At 46.9% G+C, this 19,614-nt stretch overlaps 1 protein-coding gene across 12 annotated transcripts in view; it reads right to left on the bottom strand.

Annotated features, from left to right (window-relative positions):
- AGAP1 (ArfGAP with GTPase domain, ankyrin repeat and PH domain 1) overlaps positions 1 to 19,614 on the bottom strand; it is a 284,552-nt gene that overhangs the window by 175,771 nt on the left and 89,167 nt on the right. For 7 of the 12 annotated variants that reach the window (XM_050340528.1, XM_050340523.1, XM_050340524.1 and 4 more), the window contains exons 3-6: positions 18,237 to 18,324; positions 17,580 to 17,591; positions 5,771 to 5,856; positions 2,039 to 2,180 (exon numbers count right to left, since the gene is read on the bottom strand). In XM_050340528.1, coding sequence (XP_050196485.1) covers positions 2,039 to 2,180; positions 5,771 to 5,856; positions 17,580 to 17,591; positions 18,237 to 18,324 — 328 coding nt within the window. The remainder of the gene's footprint in view (positions 1 to 2,038; positions 2,181 to 5,770; positions 5,857 to 17,579; positions 17,592 to 18,236; positions 18,325 to 19,614) is intronic. The other 5 variants (XM_050340529.1, XM_050340532.1, XM_050340531.1 and 2 more) reach the window with 1 other exon arrangement.

Below are 19,614 nucleotides of genomic sequence, written 5' to 3'. Positions count from 1 at the left end.
GGATAGTGAAAGGTGTCCCTGCCCATGGCAAGGGGTTGGAATGAGATTATCTTCAAGATCCCCTCCCATCCAAATCACTCTGTAACTGTATGATACCAGATAGGTGTATTTCAAATATATTTTTAACAGGTATGTTCATGTATTTCACATGTTGCACTGCACTGCACCGTTTGACTGTCAAAGGCAGCCAAAAAGCTGTATTTTGTCCTGATGCTTGCTCCCAGAATCAGCCACGTTTTGAAAAACCCCCTTTGCATCAGTGCTGCAACAGAAAGTGACCTTGAAAAAAAAAAACAAAAAAACCCACAAACCAAATTCCTTTCTGGTAATAACGGGAAGGAGATGGGAAACCATCCCCCAAGGTGTCAGCAGGGCACAAAACAGCTCAAGAGAAACGTTTGCCCCTTGCCTTTTCAGCTCCAGTTCCAAGCCGACAGCACGGCCCTTCAAAGCAGCTCCTTTCTGCTTTTTGCTGTGGGTTGTGCCGTCCTGAGGCTGCTTTTTGTGTCCCTGCTTCCCCTTTCACTTCCCATCATCTGTTTCCACCCCACAGCTGGGTTGGGATTGCTCCCTCCAGGCCGTCCCCGCTCCGCGGGAGGCAGGGCAAGGCAAAAACCGCTCCCCGACCACAGGGCTGGCTGAAAACGAGCTGAGAAAGCAGCAAAAAAAGCTTCCACACCACCAAACCCAACTGGCACGGAGCAGAGAGGAAGCTGGCCAAAACTGAGCCTACCAGAACAACTCCTGGCACTTGTGTTGCTCTCCCTCTAACACAGCACAGCAACCCGATGACACACTGGGAAAGAGATCTCCCAGTGGGAGTGAGGAGCAGCTGAGAGAGCTGGGTGGAGCCAGGGGAGGTTCAGATGGGATATTAGGAGAAGTTTTTCACCAAAAGGGTTGTCAATCTCTCTGGCACAAGCTCCATCCCTGGAGGTGTTCAGCACACATGTGGATGTGGACACAGGTTAGCGGTGGCCTTGGCAGTGCTGGGTTAAGGGTTGGACTCAGTGATCTTAGTGGGCTTTTCCAACCCTAATAATTCCATGGGTTCTGTGATCTACGTGGCCAGGAGCAGAGCAGCCTCAACTCTCAAGTGTCTACTGCATGCAGCAAACCAACCACAGCACGGGAAAATGGTGACATAGTAAGGGATGCACTGGCAAAGCAAGGCAGAGACAACTCAAATACCAAAGACACTGGAAGACTGTTAAGTACCATTCCCTTGCAACATTTCCCTGTAGGACAGCTGTGGTTACTGCTGCTCCAGAAGGAAATTGGGAAAAACTGGGCGAGGGTCTGTCTCAGGTGGCAAAAAAGCTGCATTTCTGTTTGATATGCAGAGGCCTCCTGGAGGCACTGCATGGGGACAGGGTTCAGTTCTGCTTCCCAACGTGCTGCTGGAGGTTCTCCACCCCTGGTCCGTTTGCCTCTTAGCAATGCCAAGGTGTTAAACACTTCTAGACTGCCAAGCACAGGGAAACTGGACTTCAGACCTTCGTTACTCAACTGATGCACCTGCCCAAATTCAACATGAGCATCTCCCTGCTGAGCATGAAAACCACTGTCACTAGCAAGCACTGAAAATACTACTTAAAATCTCTCTGTAAGTCATAACATCCTGGAACAGTTTGGGTTGGAAGGGACCTTAAAGCTCATCCAGTCCCACGCCCTGCCATGGGCAGGGACACCTCCCACCAGCCCAGGTGGCTCCAAGCCCCGTCCAACCTGGCCTTGGACACTTCCAGGGAGCCAGGGGCAGCCACAGCTTCTCTGGGCAACCTGTGCCAGGGCCTCCCCACCCTCCCAGGAAGAATTCCTTCCAACATCTGACCTAAATCCCCCCTCTCTCATGCCTGCTGAAGCCCCACACCCCATCTCCCAGAGCGCAGCCGGGACATTTGTCTCCCACCTCAAACCAGCCCTCTCACGATGCCCCGGCCCTGCTGCAAAGGGGCAAGGACAGGACGTGGCTTTGCCAGCCTGGAAAAGCCTCTGTGGCCAGAAAAGCAGCCCTGGGAACGCAGCCTGCCCTTACCCTGTGTCCCCACCAGGACCATGGGGATCTCGCTGGTGTTGCGATAGTTGGCCATGCGGCTGTAGTAGTGGTACACCGTCTGGAAGCTGACCTCATCCTCCAGGCTGAAGACAAAGATAACAGCATCCACCCACATGGCAAACTGCAGGGGGAAAGCAGAGAGGGCAGGCTGTGAGAACAGCAGCACAGAGGGGGGAAAAGAGGAAAAAAAAAAAAAAAAAAAAAGGAGAAACGTTCTTACCTTCCTGGGTGGGAAATACACAGCAGAGAAACTGAGGGACAGTAACCAAAGCCTTAAAAGTGGCACCAGCTTCTAAACTGATGACTGTCCTCACTCTGCAGGGGATGGGGGCCTGGGAGGTACCAAGTTCCTCCCCATGCTCACAAAAGCATCCCTTCCCTACTGGGGTCTGATACCACAAGCTCAGCTACCATCAGTGCACGCTGGGTTTGGTTCACAGAAAACACGGCGGGCCCAGGTGTCTGAATCTGTGCATTTTAAATCTGCAACTCTTCTGTCCAGGCACCTGACTTAGTGTGGTGTTTCCCCCCCTCTGGGATTTCCATGCATGCATGCTGATGTTGCCAGGACAAGCCTTGCTAGGAATTCTCACCAACACCCCAAACCCACTCATTTGAGGTTTCCAGTTCTTCACTCTCCACTGAGCCAACAGCCCCAAATGCCTCGCTCTGCTTTCAGAGGAAGAGCATCAGCAGCCTGCTAAGAGACATGCAGGTGCACAGGCCAAGGCAGGGTGCCCTCAGGTGACCATGCAAGTGGGAAGGTTTCAGCTCACAAGTGAAATAAGACTGTTTGAAGACATTTAACTTAACGGTGAATGCACACAGGACACCAAGAAAAGACTGAAGTTAAGCTTACCTCACTGCCTTTATTTTTGCCTAAGTGACTCCATTCCTACCCAGATTTAGAGCAATGGAAAGAAGCTTCAGCCATGGACATTTTCATGCTCTCTGTGTTATTACTGTGTGTCAGGGACATTTGGGGGGGAACACTGAACAGAGAGGGCTGCAAGGAGTGTAAAAACAGCCAGAAATGTTCTGAGGTTTTCAAGACAGCCAGGAAGCCAATGTTCCAGAGGGTAAGGACAGGACTGGTTACACACAGCACAGCTACTGCCAGCAGAAGGTCAGCCACCATGCTGGGAAATTGGAACTGTCCAACCCAGAAGATGTGACCAGAGGAACTGGAGACAGCAGCACTACTGTGGGTTTGGGTCTCATTATGAGCAGTTTTCACCGACTGGACTCAGCAACATCATGCCAAGAACTCTTCCCTACAACTGCAACATCCTTAAAGTCTCCCTAATCCTTCTGAGTATTTGCTCAGTGTGCAGCAGCAGCCCTTTTAATGAAGATCATTTTAAAACATCCACAGATTTATACAATGCAGTTCCTCCAGACACAAAATATTTCCAGTAATTTCTTATGCCTTTTCTGTTAAAGTAAAGTTTAATCTTGGTGGATATCAGACCTGTGGTACTGAAAACCCAAGGAATTTTGGGAAACACATAAGTTTTGGAAAATGCTGGATGTCTTATCCACAGCACTGTGCAGGGAATGGTTTGAAATAAGGACAGGTCAGCTGCTGTAACACAAACCCATCCTCAGAGTGTGTGAGAGCAGAGCTGGAAGTTCAAGGAAAGCCCAGAACCAAATTATATTAAAAAGAAAAGCTTTACATTCCAAGAAAATACCATGCAACAGCCTGTTATAGGTCAGTTACTATGTTAATTGGGTTTTAAAATACAAAAATCGAATTCTTTTCAACTTTGAGCAATTTCATCTTAGGCAAAGAAAAGAGAGATCACAGGCCCACAAAGCAAGTCTTCAGGGGAGTTTGTTTTCTGTCCCTTCCTGCCAAAAACAAAGGGGCAGCAACCTGGGGAAATCTCCATGGCCCAGTGCTATGGAGATGCTCCTTAGGAAGTCCTAACCCTACCCCAATTATTCACGAACCCAGAAATGAACTTCTCATTCCAGGAATTAATAAACAGGTGAAAGACTTTCAATACACATGAGACCTGAGATTATACTCCAAAAAGTCCAAAGGGGATTTACCTGTGAAACCCACGTGCTGAAAGGTGAAACAGCACTGATGCCCTAAACCTCTCCATCCTTGTGGCTTGCTGAGGAACAAATCTGAGCCTGGCTTGGGTTGAGAGGGACCTTAAAGCTCATCCTGTTCCACCCCCTACCATGGACAGGGACACCTTCCACCAGACAATAATAATTAAACTCCCAAGTTCACCTCACACAGATCAAAAGCACACCCCGTGCCTGTTCCTTAACCTGCCCTTAGCTCGGATAAACTCTAAAAACCCAATTCTCAGGGTAGAAAAACATTTCCCATCGCTGTGTGTACCTTAACACCTCCAGCATTCATGTTTTTAGATGACTGAATGTTCTCTTAAGCACCAGGGCCTGGAAGCTCGTGGGGAGCTTCAGCCAAATCCCTCCCAGCCCCAAACAGAGCGCTCCTTGTAGGCTCCTGCTGACAGGGCTGCAGATGTGCCAGCAACACTCATTTTTTTTTTGTCCTTTAACTTCCTTCCAGGATGTCTCTCTCATTCTCCATTTCCTCCACCTCCTTTCTCTCCCCCTTTGTCCGGGCACCTTCCCCTCCTGCAGATGAAGTGGGGCACTGAAACCCAAGCTGCTGCTGCTGGCACCGCTCCCCTTCAGCTGCTCCTGGTGCTCAATTATTGCTTGTTTGGAGGCTGATCCATCCCTGAACAGCCCAGCAAAGCAAGGACAGCAGCAGCCAACACACTCAGGAAACTCTGCAGGTGCCCAGGTGAGGGGGAGGAGGAGGAGGAAGATGTCCAGGACAAGGATGGTGCCTGCACACAGGCTGGGTCTGTGCTGATTTAAGCAGTGGCACAGGGGACAGGACAAGGGGCAAGGGCTTCCCACTGCCAGAGAGCAGGGTTAGATGGGATAGTTGAGAAGGAATCCTTCCCTGGGAGGGTGGGCAGGCCCTGGCACAGGTTGCCCAGAGAAGCTGTGGCTGCCCCAATCCCTGGAAGTGTCCAAGGCCAGGTTGGACAGGGCTTGGAGCAACCTGGGCTAGTGGAAGGTGTCCCTGCCCATGGTAGGGGGTGGAATGGGATGATCTTTAATGTCCCTTCCAGCCCAAACCCTCCTGTAATTCTATTAAATCCTGAGGTGTCACCTGCTGTGAGAGAAGGAGGTAACACAACACACACAGAATTCCCAGTCAGAAATCCAGGAACTCAGTGGTGCTGAACTGGAACCTACCAATTTGAGCCTTAAACAGCAAAATATGGAAGCAGCAGGGAATGCCAAGGCTTGGACACGAGTGTGTGTGTCACTGTGTGCACGTCTACTTCGTATTTTAACAGTTTAGAGCTTTAAAATCAGAAGAGAACTTGGCTGTGACATGCAATATTGTCACCAGGGAAAGCAAATTGATTGGGCTTTCAGGAGACATTAACTGTATATCCTCACTTATACAGTTTTAGTGGTAATACCAAATATTTTCCACCCAGACTCTTTAATGTGTTGTAATTGAAATCCCAAACATTTTCTGCACAAAATCTTCTTCACCTGAGGGCGATGCAGGAATTTTCCCAGCAGAAGGATGAGAGGGGAGCCAGGGCAGAACAAAGCAAAGCCAGCTCTTTTGAAGGGAGGTTTCTGAGAGCAGGCAAAGCAAGGCTTTGGGCTGCCAGGGCTCTCAGAGATGCTCACCTGAGCCTCGGGAGGGCCTCCTTCATCTCTAATCAGCAGCAGGTAGCTTTGTCCATCAACTACTATCTCCTTCTTGAATCTCCCACCTGTCACACAAAGCAGCTGAGTTAGAGAGACAGCAAAGGCACGACACACACCACAGAAAAAGGCTTCACTTGGGGAAAAACGGGCTCCTTAAGCTCTTTTGCAATTAACCAAGTGCTGCAGTGTAAGCTGAGTTTATGTGCACACACACACAGGAATTACTTAGGAAAGGTAAGGCAGGTACTTGCCTTATTTATGTATACATAGACATGTCTTTTTTATATATAAAAATCTCTATAAGTAATAAGGGTAATGTGGAGAAAAGCCAACTACTTTAAAAACTACTTTACAAACAGTAACTCCCACCTCAGGTGTCCCTGGTTGCCACAGGTACAGCTGGAACACCGAGTGTATCACCTTTGTTTTATATAATAGTGAGAAAAGTATCTCTAAGAAAGGTAAACATGGGACAGCTGTATACAAACAACGTTGCCCTAATTATGACCAAAATCAGTTTTACTGTGTGGATCAGCATTTCCTCAAGGGAAGCCCAGTTCTTAAGAGCACACATGGGATGTTATGGAAATGAGAGTTCTAATATTCAAACACCACAGTTAGGGGGGAAAATACCAGACACATGTTAGACAAGAAAGCTACGATGGTGGCACCTCTGCAGAGATGTGCTAAACTAACGGAGAACGCCGTGCTGCTGGCTCAGGGTGGATCCCAGACCTGCTCTGGACAGCCAGATCCAGAGTGGAGATGCAGCCTTCGGGCACATCCCACCCCTGAGCCCGCTGTCCCAGGGAGATGCAGAACACTGAGTGCTCTGAGCACCAGAGAGGCACCGACCCCAAAGCCCAAGCACCTGCTCCTCCCATCCCTCTCCCCTGGCTCAGGGGGACTTCAGGCCAGGCTTGGCACTGCCTCCTTGGGGGCTAAAAGCCGATTTTGGGCACTCTGCTGTCTCCCTTCCCAACGACAAATCCCATTTAGGGCTGCTGGTGTGACCGAGCCTGAGCCAGGATTAGCAGACGTGGCCTGAGTACCAGGGAGGCACTGAGGCTCCTCTGCTGGAAGCAAACCCACTCTTATCTCCACCACTTCCATCAACACACCCTAAACTTCTCCCTTCACCCCTAATTTTTTTTTTTAACCAGAATTATTTCTAATTTGAACCCACACTCCCAGCCACACACTTTAAAACTCATCACACTACCAAAACACCACCTTTGAACACGTGGTAGGTGAGTAAGCCAGCAAACACAGGGTAATGCTGCGCCTCCAAACACAACAATTTGCACAAAAATTGCTGCCTTAGGGGGGAACACACCACACTGGCTTAAACCCTGCCATTCCCCAGCCCCACCACGACAGCAGCTCTCAAACCAGGATCACTTCCCAGTTCAGCCCTGTGCAATATTTAAGCATGTTTGAACACACTTTGTGTTTAATGAAAGGTGTAAGGATGGGGGTGGTGGCTGTGGTTTTCTGCTGGTTTGTGGGTTTTGTTTGTTTGTTTGTTTTTGGGTCATCATTTGTGGGTTTGGGGTTTTTTAAAAACCTTTTCTTTATAAACCTACCCTGCCATTATTACTCTGTCAGCCGTACTAAACGTGCAACAGAGTCGGGGCTATCACATTTCTGGTTGTTTAATGGCACAGAAGGAGCAGGAGAGCTACATATAGATTTTCATTTCACTCACAAACTGGATTTCAATTTTGCCTTCACAGATCCAGTGGCAGATAAAATATATATATAATTAGCGAACTCGAAAAGAACAATCAGCCGTAAAGCTTGTAAAGGAAAAACCAGTCTGGGCTCTCAGGAACTGGATTTCTATTAATCAGATCATTATTTCTATATGTTGTCAATTAACTGCACGTGCTTCACACTGAAGTGTTAAACAAGATGAATTACTTAATATAGAGCCCTCCAGGGAGGCTCTTGAAAAGCTGTAAGTAACAATGGCAGTGCACTATAGAAGTGATTGGAGAGTGAAAGTTCTGCCTAATTGCCATTTCCTATTTCCTTTCTTTTGAACACTGAAAGTTCACCCAGATTAATTATGAAATAGCACGAACTGCACGAGTTTCAGAGCCAACTCGTTATTCCCCTGGTCAGCAGGACGCCTTGCAAGTCTCACTGGATCTTCACAGAAGGTGCAGACAAGGTGAAATAAAAACACTCGGGCAGACAATTGAAAAAATAAAAATATTCAAGTGTATAAGCCCTGATCAAATGTGAGCACTAAGATTTATTCTTCTTGGTCACTACTGATTGGGGTGGTGAGAGCAACTTGGAGAAGGGTACCATGTCTGAAAAATACAGTCTCAAGTTATCCAACAGCCCTTTCCCTACAGGAATCCACAGTAAATGCCCAGGCTCGTGGACCTGGCCCATGCCCTCCCCAAAAGCACTGTGTGTGCAGCTCAGTACAACCATAACATATTGTTATTTCCAGGATTAAATTCAGATCCTGACATGCTGTCCCACTTCACCAGGACTGTCACGCAGTCAGTTCAAATCTACTCAGGCGGCTCCTTCATCCTTAAAAGCTGGATATGCTCATTAGCTGGAATAAGTCACATCCTCACACATCCTCCATTTCTGTTTGGGTTTTAGGTATTTCAAGATAAATAGTTTAAATTTAATACCCCCCCAACCAAACTCTTTAAAAGAACGACCTGCATTTCTGTTCTGGACTAAATATTTCAAATCAAATCCGAAGACCCAGAAATGCAACAGCAAACTCGTGCTCACCCCTCAAACAAGAATCACTTTATGCAAATCTCAGCTCACAGCAGGATGCATCCCTGGCAACTTCTGTGTCTACAGCATTATGGAGCCCTTATCATGAGCACACCACAAAACCAGGAGCTGCACAGGACAGAGATTGAGAGAACCTCTCTCAGTATCAAGAATTTATACAAACAAAGGCATAAACAGTGAAGAACATACAGAGCAAGGCTGTACCCTGCAGATACCTGTGACTGCAGGATTAAGGCAAACAATAAACTGATTCTGCCTTTGAACTTGAGCCTTGATGAGACCCATCACTGGTTTGGGGAAAGCAAAGCAGGGCCAGGGCAGTGATTTTGGGATGGTTCAGTTTGGACAGCACCATGGTCATTATTTTTTATGAACTCACATCTTCTGCAGTTTGTAAAGCACCAGAGGGAAAGAGGAATTAGAGAGATCAGCCAGTTCAAATACTGAATTACAACAGCCTGTAAATACACCAGGATGTCTCCCACAGCTACAAGACACTCCTGTGTTTTCCTAAACATCCGTGGATGTGATGGAGACACGAATTACTGCCTGAACCACCGACACTGAGAACAAAGAAATGACCTTCTCAATTTAGAGGAGGAGCTCCAAACCCACAGCACTGTTCCCACGGGATGCACTCACCCTGCTCCAGCCCCATCAGTGCTGTTACACACACAGCTTTTTAATGAGGGAATTGCCCAGCTCCCAGATGTACCTGGGAGGTCACAGGGAGACAGGCATGGGAAAGCACGTTATTCCCACTTTTCCAGGGCTACGGGGATGAAGCTGTTTGGCCATAGGAGACAGATAAATTTGGGGGATTGGTCACACACAAACCCAGGCAGCAGCTGAACGCCTACCCTGGCGGGGTGAGGCAGGAGGTGGGACCGAGCAGCAGCTCTAAAAGCCTGGATTTCATATTCCCAGTGACACCTGCATTCTGACAGCAGCAGCAGCCAGGTGTCTTACACATGCACACTCTCTCTGCCTTTTTCTTCCCCAGAAGATGGGAAGGAGTGCCAAGAATCCGGCTCCTCATCAGGGAAACACAGGAAGAAAATCTCCGTTCAAACACGTTGCCCTTCTGGTTTGCTACTCCCAAGATTTTTATTCAAATAAACTACTCCAAAAATGTTTTCCTCAGCATTTCCCCAGAAAGCACATTACTACAAGAAGGATTAGAACTAAATTTACATGTGGTTGAGCTGAGTCAAGTGTTTAACCACAGAAGTGCAAAAGACTGGGGAACCACCACTCTCACGTGACCTGCAAGCAGATCTCTGCACCAGGTTCCCAAGAGTCAAAAAAAAACACAAAACAAACAAAAAACAGCAAAAGCAACCTAAATCGAGCCCTTCAAAACCCACCAACTGCTTCTCTCAGCTTGTTTAGGACATAGTTTAGGAGATGCATGGACAGGTCTCCTGGAAGGACGAGGCCATACCCAATTAAAGCAAGGTACCCCCACAGGCACCACGTGTGATGCAATATTATATCACACAGATAACACCTTCTCTTGACATAAAAACTGGCAAGGAAGCACTGACAGGTGACCTTGCAATCCTGTGGAAAGAGGGCTCACTGCTGGAATTTCAGAAGCAGCTGCAATGACATTTACCAACTTAATTCTGAGATATAAACCACTGATGTATTTTCAGTGCCCCCACCCCCTCCAGAGGGTCCCCAAAACCTGGTGGTGATTTCGAAGGAGATCAACTGAATTTTAAGCTTTTAAGGATTTGGGAAAACAGCTTATACTTTAAATAAATAAATAAATAAAATTAGATACTCAAGTTGCACAGAATCACAGAATATTTCAGAGCTGGAAGGGACCCACAAGGATCATCAAGTCCAACTTCTGGCCCTGGACAGAATCAGAGGCCAAATTTAATGCCATTTAATAGGAGTTAGATGGAAAATGGAGAGGTGGGAGGTTCCATGCTGAGGACAAATAGAGGCAGTTAGGCTGAATGCCATTTTTCAGAGATCTGTGGTTTCAATTCCAAGCAGCAGAGGATGTAACTGGTAGAACAGTTCAGCCCTGACCCACATGACTGGCACTGCCACTTCAGGAAACAAGGGACAGAGTGACATCCTGCTGCCACCCACTCTTGGCTCAACACCAGCAGTGCCTCCCACTAACCTTAAACAGCTGCAAGCATCTAAGGAAACAGAAAACCCAAAACCCCCATGGTGTTTCACAGGCCAGTACGGGGAGAGCATTTATGGCAGCCAACCCCATGTTATTACACATGAACGCAGTAAAGAGACATTTGGGTGCAGGGAGGGAATAATTCCCCAGCAGAGTCTCTGTCTGACAGAAGAACTTGGCAAAAGGAGAAGGTAAACTTCATCCTCTGGCCATCCAAGGGCAGGTTGGATGGGGCTGGAGCAGCCTGGGATGGTGGGAGGTGTCCCTGCCCACGGCAAGGGGTGGAACAAGATGGGCTGTGAGGTCCCTTCCAACCCAATCTGTGATTCCATGGTAAACAGTCCAAGATCAGATCCAGCATTACATCTTGAACAGAGGGAGAGGAAACAACCAATTAACTCCCAGGATAAATGAGAAACCACCAGAGCCAGGCTCGGAGCAATCACGTCTCCTTCACTCCATGGAGACGGGAGCAGAGCAGTGCACGTTCTACTTTCACTACAAAGCTTCCTGCAGCCAGTGCAGACTGTGCTAAGCCAATTAGAATAAAATCACTGTCCTGTGAGTGCAGACATAAAGGAAAAAAAAAACACACTGTCCTCATCCAGTGACTCCTCTGAAAAAAAAGAGGTGATGATACCAAAGCAGGTTTCTGCAGGAGCTTCACCCCTCACGCACGCAGCTTATTAATAGCCTGGAAGATGGAAGCAACACAGGCTACTTAATTTCTGGATAATGAAGCAGGAGGGACTGCAATTACCTTAGAAAATTGGATTGTGCTTCAACGTGACCGTAACGAGTTGGAAAAACAGAGGAGGAAAAACAAAAGCAGCGTCACAGGGCCAAACGGAGGGACCAACTCCCTGCAGAGGGACGGGGCAGGATGGAAAACCCTCTGGCACTGCAGAGAAGCAGCTGGGAATTCCTTGTCCTAGCCCGTGCCACCATCCCAACCTCAGCCTGAAGGTACCACACGGAAGACAAGGACCAGAAAGGTCTGCCTAGAAAACACCCAGTGAGAAAAATAAGCGTGTTTTTACTGACAGCAGGTGCTGAGCGTTGCTTACCCATCACACCCCCTGACTGTACACACACTACAAGCCTAATTTTAAAAGCTTATTTTTATCAAGCCAGCTGGAGGACAAACAAAAACCCAGAGCCAGCTTCTCTGGGCAGGATGTGACACCACCTTAGCACACTCCTACCTGTTTCCACCACCGGCCTTTTCAAGTTTTAGAAAGCTTGACGCCCCAAACCACCACTTTCCAAACAGAGCTCCTCACAAAGCCAGCCCCGTGCTCTTTTGTGCTGCAGTTCTTCAAAAGTTGCCGTATCACACATTTCATCCTCCAGGCAAACCCACCCTACTCCTTCTTAATCTGACACGTAATTCAGCTGCTCAGAGTTTCTGTTTGGCTTCACAGCCTTCCAACATCATTTCAAAGATTTTAACCTAATTACTAACAAACCCTAAACAATAATGTGCCAAACAATAAATAACCAAGATAAGCCAAAAACTTAACTCCTAAAAGCACTGAACCACAGGTTTCAAGCCCTTTTTTACCTCTCTTTTTTTAAATATCCCTTTTCTTTTTATACATAGTTTATAGCCAGCTTCCGTAATACTGTCCTTTCATTACAGTTTTACATCACAAATAGGAACCCTGAAGTTAGAACTGGCCTTGGCTGTGATTCTACCATAATCTGTCCTCCCTAAAATGGGTACTAGCACAGTGACATCCTGTGCAAATCAAGGAGACTGCTGAGAATTCATCACACTGTGAAGAAAATGAGCTCCCTCCCATGCCCTGCCTTCTGATACAACTTCCCAAAACAGCAACAGATTTAAAGGAAGGAGGAAGAAAAGGACAATAAGAAACCAAACACAAGCTGAACAAGAAACACGTTCAAAGAACACGTTAAGATTTGGGCTTTGGGATCGGGAGTGGAATAATGGGCTACGTTCAGAAATACACCCAGGAGTGATATTTGAGAAATAAAGTGGGAGGCAGGTCCTTCTTCCAGCAGCAGCCACTCCAAACTGGCTGCTGACTCAGCAGCAGAAAGCAGGGAGCACTGGAATCTTGGAATCACAGACTCAGTAAGGCTGGAAAAGCCCTCTAAGATCAAGTCCAACAACTGAGCCAGCACTGCCAAAGACACCACTAAACCACATCCCCAAGTGCCACATCCACGTTTCTGGAACACTTCCAGGGATGATGACTCCATCCCCTGTCCTGGGCAGCCTGTTCACAGAATCACAGCTCCAATGCTTGACAACACTTTTGGTGAAGAAATTTCCCCTAATATCCAATTTAACCTTCCCTGGCACAGGTTGAGGACATTTCCCCTGCCCTATCGCTTGTTACTTGGGAGAAGCCACTTGCATTGCTATCAAGAGCAGCTATAACCCTGCAGTACAATTTAAACCTAGGAACACAACATTCCAAGGAGCCTTTTGGGAGAAGGGCACAAATCCTACAAACATCATTCATTCCAAACCTTGGAGTATTCAAGGTGCAACAGGTTAAAGGCATCACCTTAAAGAGCTGGAAAAAAAAGGAAGCCCCTTGTAGGAAAATGCTTCTTCAGCACCTTCTCCCCAGGAAAAGAGCAAATTCTCGAGTTCTTCCTTTAATTACCAGAGTTCCTTATTTGTGTGGCACTTGAAACAGTCACCAACTCGACGGCTGGAACAGAGAGGTTTTCAAAGGATTTCTCCAACCCACACAGGCAGTCCCAGGAGGAGGAGGAGGAGGAGAGGGAAGGGCTCCAGAGGGGAGGGGGCAGAATACATAAACATTTTGTGTCTTTTATGCTAAGCCTGAAAGGCTCCAAAAGCCCAGGAGAGCCCACTGCAGCAGCACTTTAAAAAGGATCAAAAAGAGACAAGTGCTGTTTCATAGCTGGGTGTCAGTGTGAAATGCCAAATAAAAATAATCAGCCAACGCTGCTTTGAAAGAAGGCAAGACAAAGAACTGGAAATGGGTGATTCTGAAACACGTGGCTCAAGTCACCCCTTGTCCCCTGCACACGTGTGGGTTTACACACAGAAAAACTACTCAGGTACCTTCAGCTGCCCCCAAGTGCTGCAGGAGCTCGTGAAACACTGAAAGGATCTGTAAACAAAAAGCTTTGTAAACACTGAAACCCACGTGCAAAAAATTTCAGCTTCCCTGAGTTTGGTGGCTCGAGAACCTCAAAATGTGACTTTAAGCTCAACGTGGCTTTTTTGAACTCCTTTGCATTTGGCACTCCTGCAAAAATCTCCCTGTGCAAGCACATAAACAGGCGTGATGTGAGTGTGTAAACGTGTATGATGGCCATCTTCTGGGATCCCAAAAAACCGTGGATGAATAAGCAAGACTTGCTTCCAAGACAAGCACCTCAGTACAGCCTCGGGGGACACATTTCCCTGCTCTTCATTTGCATCTCAGCCAGCTGCTTGCTGAGAACAGAGAGCACAGATTAGTCTGGGGCACATCCTCTCTTTATTCAGCAGAGATCAAATTGGGGTGTTTATACTAAATATGGCCTTCCTACTTATTTGAAAAAAAAAAAAATATATTAACTAGATAAAAATAGCCAGTGGCTCCTGTAAAGAGACTGGCAACCTTAGGAACCTAATTGTTCCCAGCAGGAAGGATTACATGAATCACAGGGAGATGGGAACGAGAGTCAGAGCTACAGAAGGGAAAACTGGGCAGTTCTGCTGCAGCTCCCATGTTCTATTCAACCCAAAACACCAAAAAGTGAAGGGGTCCCAGAATCTCAGGGGGTTTGGCTTGGAAGGGACCCTCAAATCCCATCCCAGTCCCACCCTCTGCCACGGGCAGGGACACCTTCCACCATCCCAGGTTGCTCCAAGCCCCGTCCAACCTGGTCTGACTTTTTTTTTTAACATTTATTTTTTTTTTCCCCAGAAGCAGCTCCACTCTTGGATTCACCCCAGCGAGGGAAGAAGCATCAGACCTGACTGAAGCCACCTGGCAGGTCATCCCAGTTAATAGACTGTGCTTGAACTTTCTGCACAGATATTGTGTAAGAGTCTGTAACCAGACAAAATCTCTTAAGAGGATGGGAAGGAAAGCAGCTGAAATTTTAAAGCAGTCTGCCTCGATCCTCCTTGCATAATTACCCTCTGCTGGGGAAGAATGGGACAGAAATAGTTACTAGAGACAATAAACTGAAAACCATGGACATCCATCCCCCAAGATGTAATTTTTTTCACAGAATCACAATCCTTTAGGTTGGAAAAAGACCTTTAAGATCATTAACACGTGTTTTTGTTACAGGTTGGGAACTTATCTTCATGATACTTCCATCACAATTCTTCAAAGGGAAGGCTGAAGGTGACACTTGGTTTAGCATTTTAACAATAACCATGACCATTCCTGCTATTTTATCACCATTTCGTGACCATTCCTGCTGTTCAAGGGATACACTGTTCATTGTGCTACTGAAAAAAAGTTATTTGGTGAAAGCTGCAAAAGTATAAAATTATTTTTAGGTCAAATTTGGAGAGAAAGTAAATGCTCACGGCTTTCTGCAGAACACCATTAAAGGTTTTATTCTGTGGCTCTTACTGGGGGAAATTTTCATTTTTATTACAAGTTCCTCCACACACAGGAGATGAAATCTCTGACTGCAAGAACTACTTGCTGCCTCGAGTCAGGATGCTGGATGGGTTTTATGTCTTTAGAAACACAGAACCTATTTACTCCATGTGAAAAAAAAATAAAAAACTAAAAAAAAAATCTTAAATATACCCCAAAGCACACAGAGGGAAAAAAACCCTCCTTTTTCCTCATCCCAGCTGAGACACCTTGGACAATTTATCTTCCCTTTTTTTTTATTATACTCACTGGAAAAAAGGTACTGAAATAATCATGATATGGTGTTTAAGACATTTACAGACATAGCCAGAGGTGTGGAAAAGCCTTCAAGTCAGCTTTCACACCTCGGTGGCTTTTTGGAAACGAAAAGTAACAGCATCTCCTGACACTCCCCTACTCCTGTAAAACTTCAGCTCACCTTTGTCTGCAAAGAACTCAGCCTCAAATTCCACACCCCCAACACCTTCCCCCGGTTTCACTTTGTTCCTACAGGCAGAATTCAGTTTTAGTTGGGGGAAAAGAAAGACACATCAGGCTTCCCACACCTTACCTGCTGTTTCAGCCTCTCACACACCCAGCAGCAGGAGTTTGTCTTCCAATCACTTGGAAGGCACTTAAAACATAAAAAAAGTCACCAGGATTCCCTATTTCCCATCACCTGCTTGTTGTATCATCAAAAAAAAAAAACCCAAAAAAACCTCTGGAAGTCCCAGACTGCTGAGATTCCCACTCACTGCAGGGTAAGGCATCACTTGTTTCCTTACATCCAAATCCATCTGATTTTAAATGTGTCACACAGCAGCACAGCCATGTGCATGCTGAGTATGCAGAGGAAGAGTCTAAAAGCAGATTTTCCTCCTAACAAACCCTTCTATACTTTGAGAAAACAAAGGTTTTCATGTTTCAAACACACCAGGGACTAAAAAGTTGTGATCAGAAATAAAAGTTAGGCCAGACAGGGAGAGAAAACTCCTTTACCCCATAGGGTGAGTCCTCCTCTTGGAGCAAAACCCATCCCTTTACCCACTGGGTACTCCCTGCATCACCCCTGACAAATGGAGCTGTTGGGAAGCCACCTCACAGTCAGTGAACTTGGGGTTTTCTCCCCTAATCAAGCAGCTGACACCTCAACAATCCCACATCCATCCCCTTCTTTATCAGCTGAACAACCCAGCACCTTTATCATCCCTCAGAAATGAGGGGTCTCCGATGTAAACACTTTGCACGCTCTGTGGGACTGTGCTTGGATGACAAAATCTACCAAATCACCACTACAGGTATTTATTAAGGATGGTTTCTACGGGTTGAATCTCCTTCAGTATTAACCTGATTAGAAATCTTCACCTTCTCCCTCACACAAGGCGAATTAAAGCCCTTAATTATTCCAGTTTTCCTCCTGTTAATGAAATGCAGCAGTGTCATTAGTGAGGCTTGTCAGCTGCACTTAACGTGGCAAAGAAATGATTTGACACTGCTTTTGTCATCTAATCCTTCCAGGAAAAACAGTGGGAACGTCAGTGTAAATAAAAATCCTTGGAGACAAAGAGGACAGATGGCAACGCTCCCGAGGAATACCACCTCAAATATCCATCCCTCAGGAGGAGAGGGCTGCCAGCCCTGGCAACAGCCAATAGGTCAGAGCCTTGCAAGGAGAAAACAGCCCCCAAATATTTTCTGCTCGTGAAGAGATGTTGGGATACTGATTTTTGCTGAAGGGTTGCTGTAAATCGGTGGATCTGCCCCTCACATCACCATTTCCCACTGTCAGCATCCAGAAACAGGATCTACACATGTAGCTTTACTATTATTATTACCAATCATTATCAATTATCATTATCAGTTCTAGCTACAAAGCAGCAAAAGCATTTAGGGCAAAGTTAGAAACTGAAACCTTCGCTGTTGCTGCAATTCCACACTAAAAAAAGCCTTGTCCATCCTTCCCTTCCCCTCTCCTCCCACTTTTAACTACAACTCCAGGCTGTTAAAATGTCAACTGCGGAGCTGAACAGCTTCCTTTGGTAAGAGTTAATTAGGAACAAATGTTATCAGAGATGCATGAAGCTACAAACTACTGCTGAGGAGACAACTACAGCAAGAGACAAAAAACAGTGAGATGTACTAAAGACTCGAAATCAAAAGGAAACAACTCAAAATGGTACACAAAACAAGGGGGAAATGCTCTAGCACAGAAACCGCCGTCTGTCCCTTCCAAAGGAGAGCTGCCATGGAGACAATGTATAGTTACCTGCATCCATATCTGCAAAGAATGGAACAGCCAGTAAGGAAAAGAAGGAACCAGAAATTCAGTGTCTCAGAGTTGGATTTAAAAGTTCATAAGGAGAACAGATAAAGAAAAATAATCAAAAAAGTATTTACTGTAAGATACACCACGATAAGGTGCTGTGCTGTGACATTTTTGGATTAATGTTAAACACTACAATGCACAAATTCATTTGCTACGCTATTGAGAACATTAAAAAGAAGTCAAGACTAAACACTTAATATATTAAACAATGAACAAATTATATCTTTACTTTAAGCTCATGAAGTTGTTTTATTCTCCCCAAACCCCAATTCTGCAGAAATCCTCTGCTACAGGGACTGTGGCTTTCAACAGCCCCACTGAGAGCAGTCAGCTGCTCTCCACCAGGACTGAGCTTCCCATAAGGACACATCCTGGGGGCCAAAGTATTTAAGGATGCTCAGGAGTTATGGAACAGCTACAATTATACATCATCCTGCACACTGAGCTCAGTCTGGAGCACTAAAGGAAAAATCTCCATGAATTCTGAAACAGCAAATCAGACTCTCTGCTAATTCATTTCTACATGATTTAAAAAATGGATCAAGATGCAGTCTTTCTGTGGGGGCAGAGCAGTGGTGAGGTGTGCAGGGCACGTACCTTCGGGGGACTCCTCCTGGACGTAGGTGCCCGTCAGGTACCGGTGCACGAGCGCGGACTTGCCACTGGCCAGGTTACCCACGATCCCCTGGACACACAGAGGGAACAAAAACCCAGTGCATTAATCCCTGGGAAAGGCAGTGTGTTCCATGAGAACCCCGAAATAACACCTCAGCCCTTGAGGAAAAGGCCCAAGACCAAGTTAAGCTGACACAGGAACTCGGGCTCTGTCCGTAGCACTCCTCGATTCAGCTGCCCACCGATGCTGAGCAGGGACACCAGGGAACACAGAGGCTTCAGGGGGAGCCTGGCCCCTCTTCACCGGGAAACAAACACATCACAAAGTTTTCATACTGGAGAACACACCCTGTGATTCCCACGGACTCACCTCGAAGCCCACATGATCCGTGTGGTGTGGGCAGACACATCTTGGCATGGCCACCAGCACAGCATGGTTTGGGCTGGAAGAGACTTTAAATATCATCCCATCCCAACCCTGCCATGGGCAGGGACACCTTCCACCAGCCCAGGGTGCTCCAAGCCCCGTCCAACCTGGGCCTTGGACACTTCCAGGGATCCAGGGGCAGCCACAGCTTCTCTGGGGATTCCAGCCCAGGCCTTCACCACCCTCACAGGGAGGAATTCCTTCCCACTATCCCACCTAGCCCTGCCCTCTGGCAGTGAGTAGCCATTCCCTCTTGTCTTATCATTCCATCCCTTGTCCCCAGTCCCTCTCCAGCTCTCCTGGAGCCCCTCTAGGCACTGGAAGAGGCTCTCACAATGCCCCACCAGGACGTGCTGAAGTCCCTGACCTTACCAAGAAGCTCCCAACCCAACCCATCCGTGCCCAACACCTGCCTGGGAACATCTGACAACCACCAGCAGCCCTTGATCCTGGAGCTCACAGGAGTTTTCTGCTGAGCTGGTTCACTGGCACTTGTTTTTCAAACCCAGGCAGAAGCCACAGCAAGCAGCCCAACACCACAGGAGTTTTCCTGCTGGAGGTGCTCACGTGCCAAAAGACCGGGAGATCTGCATTTTCTGCTGCTATAAAAGGGCACACAGTGCTGAGGACACTGGGGTTTCTGGGGGAGGAGATGGGAACTTACTTCAGCCTTTAAAACAAACCAAGCCTACTCTGTTCTCACATGTTTACTTGACCCTCACCAAAGGTTCAGAACATAAGATCCCCAGAGACAGGATGAACTCTGCTGATGGGCCCAAGATTGCCAAACTGACCGAGGCAGCAGGAACAAGTTAACACATCAGTGCACAGTCCCTGCTCCACTTTCTTAATTCTAAGCCCTAAGAAACAGCCCTTCATATCAAAAGCTGCTTACAAGTCCCGTGTGTACGGAAACCAACATCATTTTATATT

Source organism: Myiozetetes cayanensis, unplaced genomic scaffold (assembly GCF_022539395.1).
Source record: "Myiozetetes cayanensis isolate MyiCay16 unplaced genomic scaffold, myiCay2020 scf9, whole genome shotgun sequence".
Classification (NCBI taxonomy): Eukaryota; Metazoa; Chordata; class Aves; order Passeriformes; family Tyrannidae; genus Myiozetetes; species Myiozetetes cayanensis.
Note: the sequence above shows the minus strand (reverse complement) of the source record. Positions and strands in the feature narration are given on the sequence as shown.